The sequence below is a fragment of the Cariama cristata genome, unplaced genomic scaffold (genome assembly GCF_000690535.1).
Source record: "Cariama cristata isolate BGI_N322 unplaced genomic scaffold, ASM69053v1 Scaffold37324, whole genome shotgun sequence".
Taxonomy (NCBI): Eukaryota; Metazoa; Chordata; class Aves; order Cariamiformes; family Cariamidae; genus Cariama; species Cariama cristata.
In genome coordinates this window covers 1-3,216 of record NW_009615304.1, presented here as the reverse complement: position 1 = coordinate 3,216, position 3,216 = coordinate 1, and the positions used below count along the sequence as shown (strand labels likewise).

The 3,216-nt window shown below is 47.2% G+C and overlaps 1 protein-coding gene across 1 annotated transcript; it reads left to right on the top strand.

The window, feature by feature from the left end:
• Positions 1–182: 182 nt before the first annotated feature.
• Positions 183–1,993, top strand: CHCHD2 (coiled-coil-helix-coiled-coil-helix domain containing 2; the record flags this gene model as incomplete). Its single annotated transcript, XM_009699752.1, has 3 exons — positions 183–429; positions 1,043–1,202; positions 1,744–1,993. Coding segments are annotated over 3 exons (418 nt in total), but the record flags the coding sequence as incomplete, so codon positions are not given.
• Between the last annotated feature and the right edge of the window lie 1,223 nt (positions 1,994–3,216).

Sequence of the window (3,216 nt, the reverse complement as noted above, 5' to 3'; positions counted from 1 at the left end):
CAGCGAAAAAGCAGCCCGTAAACCTGACCCTGTTGTGCATAAATCATTCACTAGAACACTGAGTGCTTGCCATCAATGTGCAGGCTGTAATAAGGAGGAACTGCGAATGCTTTTCCTCGGCAACCAGGTAGCCTGTGCCCGGTGTGAGTTTGGAGTGATGATTTCTCTTTCTGTCCTTGCAGTCGGGCACCACAAATGAGAGCTGCATCACCGGCGCCTGCTGCTCGGGCACCTGTCCCAGCAGCAGCACCGGCTTCTGCTGTGGCGTCTCCAGCACCGAAGCAGCCTGGTCTGATGGCACAGATGGCTACAACTGCTGCTGGAGTTGCTGTAGGCTCTGCTGTAGGCCATACCATAGGTCATGCGCTTACAGGAGGATTCGGTGGAGGAAGCAGCTCTGAAGCTGCGAGGCCTGATATTACTTATCAGGTAAGAAAAGGCACAACTGGATCCCAGCTAATGAGGTGCAGTTAACTTGGGACATCAGTTATATATAGCCTGAGGCAATTGCTATAGACATAAATACCACACAAGTTGCAGCTGGGAAAACCGGGGTAACTGTAGAGACTCGGGTCTCCAAGGTAACTCCCACAACCACGAAGAAGTATCTTAAAAGTAGTTCAAAGGGATGCACGGGTCCTTGTGGTAGGGTATTTGTATTGTTTTCTACTGTAGTACCCCTCAGATTCAGACAAGACTTCCATGTTTGAAGTCTGATGACAGTAAGGTCTATCGCAAGATCTTTTTGTGCTGCTCAAACATTAAGATAATGCTGCTACCTTACCCAGGTGCTACCCAGAGTTACCTAAGTGTATCCAAAGTTACCAAAGTGTTTATAACTTACAAAGCTGTTCGAACGTGTCACGCCCCTGCTGGAAACTTATTTTGTACTTCAGCCCATTATTTATTTTCCAGTTAAAAAGTAACACAACATTTTGACTAAAACACAGGGAAGAAATACACAGCAAGCAGTACTGGGGTGGCATGGCTTCATAGGCTGGAGCTGTTGAAAGGGTGCTTATGGAGGGGGCTGCCATTTCAGGAGCCCCAAGCAGCTCAGCCTGCCTACCAGCAGCAGCAGTCGCAGTTTGCTCCTTGCCAGTATGAAATGAAACAATTCCTGGAGTGTGCGCAGAACCAGACTGACCTCAAGCTGTGCGAGGGCTTCAGTGAGGTACTGAAGCAGTGCAGGTTTGCTAATGGTAAGTAGACAGTGCTACCAAGCAACTACTAAATGAGCTAATCGGGAAAATGATCATGGGAGTAATGCCTTGTTTTTGTCAATCCATCTGGTAAAGAATGGGGATTGATACAGGGCATGTACATTGAAGTCAGTTAAAGCAAGCTGCTGTTCTGTTTGGTGTCCTGTTTTGGTCCTGTACATGTAGCTGGAGGTGATGGGGTGGAGAGAGGGTGAACTTCTGAAGCTTTTGTGCTGATGCACAGGCTGAAGCTGACAATTTGGGGGAGTAGCAGCAGCATGCTTGGAGAATCAGCATTGCTGGTCTGTAGCAAGCACCTGTTTGGCACAACAGACAAACCATCCTGACCTGGGAGAAAGGAGACTACCAAACGCTGGTGCTGGGGTGCACTGCTGAAGTCTGCACTTCAGCACGTCCCAGGAAATAGATGAGGGGAGAGGGAACACCCTAACATAAGTCTGCTTTATAGCAGGGAAGACCACCTGCTGTTCAGGGACTCAAAACTTACTGCAATTAACTGTGGTAACTTCTTACCTTTCAGGTTTAGCCTAAGCCTTCAGAACAAGGTTGCTGAACACCATCTTACAAGAACTGACCTATGAATGAAAAAAAGCTTCAGTAATAACGTCTAAAGCTGTCTGATACCTTGTTAGTTCGTATATTCACACTGTCGTCCTCCTTGTGGCTTGATTCGTGCCATAGCCGCTACAGATGTGATACAACTTACAGCCGCAAATTAATTTAGCACAAAATGGAAGAATGAACAATAAAGTGGAATGAGCTAATTTGGGTTAACTGGTTTGCTGATTGTTGTGTTGAATGTAAGTGATAGGGTGTACCAATAAACTTCTCTCTCTAGAAGTGCCTTGCTTTAGTGGACTTTGGAGTTGAGTCTGAAGCGTGAGCAGGCAAGAACGGATTTTGGCAGGCTTCTGTCTGCCAGCAATGGTGCCTGAAGAGCTGGAGCTACTGGGGTTCAGGAGCAGTCATAGCTCAGCGGTTAGCTGTCCTTGCCAGACATCTCCTGCTTGAGCATTTGAACCCCACAGATTCTGCTAATTAAAATATGTAGTGACAAGGAAGGTTGTGTCTGACTCCACACTATTTTATATGCTGCAGGTCTTGAATTCCCAATGGTACCGTGTCATTGAAAAAAGCTGTATAGTCAAATTCCAGAGATTCTGAGAAATACCTTTCCTCTGCTCAGGATCTTGGTGGTAGGCCGTTACCTGAGCAAGCCCCTGCACTATCAAGTAGCTGTGCGCTTCTAAGATAATACAATCTTGCATCAGACTCACGGTTCCTGATGACACAAGCCAAGGTTCTAGGGTGTTTTTTTTTTTAATTCCTCCATCTTGTGATGGGAGTTGTGGACTGAAACATGAGAAGGTGGTCCAGCTGACCGCGGGTGGTGCGGCCTTTTCTTCCTCACACCTGCCTTAGGCAAGTGACAGAGGTAGTGCTACCACAGGAAAAAAAAAAAATCTCCATTTTAAGAGTATTTACTGATGCAAGGTGCAAATCTTTCTTTTTACATCAGAGGGAGCAGCCAGCTCACGCCCTGCTAAAATCCCTGGAGCCTGCAGAGCAAACACCCTCCTGCGCTTCAGCTGTGCTGTAAACCTGCGCGGCAGCGAGGGGAGGATTGGGAGTCCCAGGAAGGTGTAGTCTCACGGGGGAAGCGCGGCAGGGAATAACCTTGCACCGAGAAGTGCAATTCCTGTTAAAAATACTTTTGTAGTATGACCTGGTTTTGCTGAACTGCTTTTATGCTGTTGGGTATTGTGCCTGTTCCTAAAAGCCTTCATCTCTGATCTGCAGTTCCTGGGAGCGAAAAAGATAAAAATCAGTATTCAAAGTGGGGAAGGGTTATCTCAAACATGGGGGATGAGGACAAAACTACCTCTCCTGTTCCCACGGGAAGCTTTGCTTCTGCCGATCCAGCTGACATCTCAGTTGCCAGGGCTTTCACCGTTCTGGCGATAAGAAAGAAAACCGGTTTGGGCCAGAAACA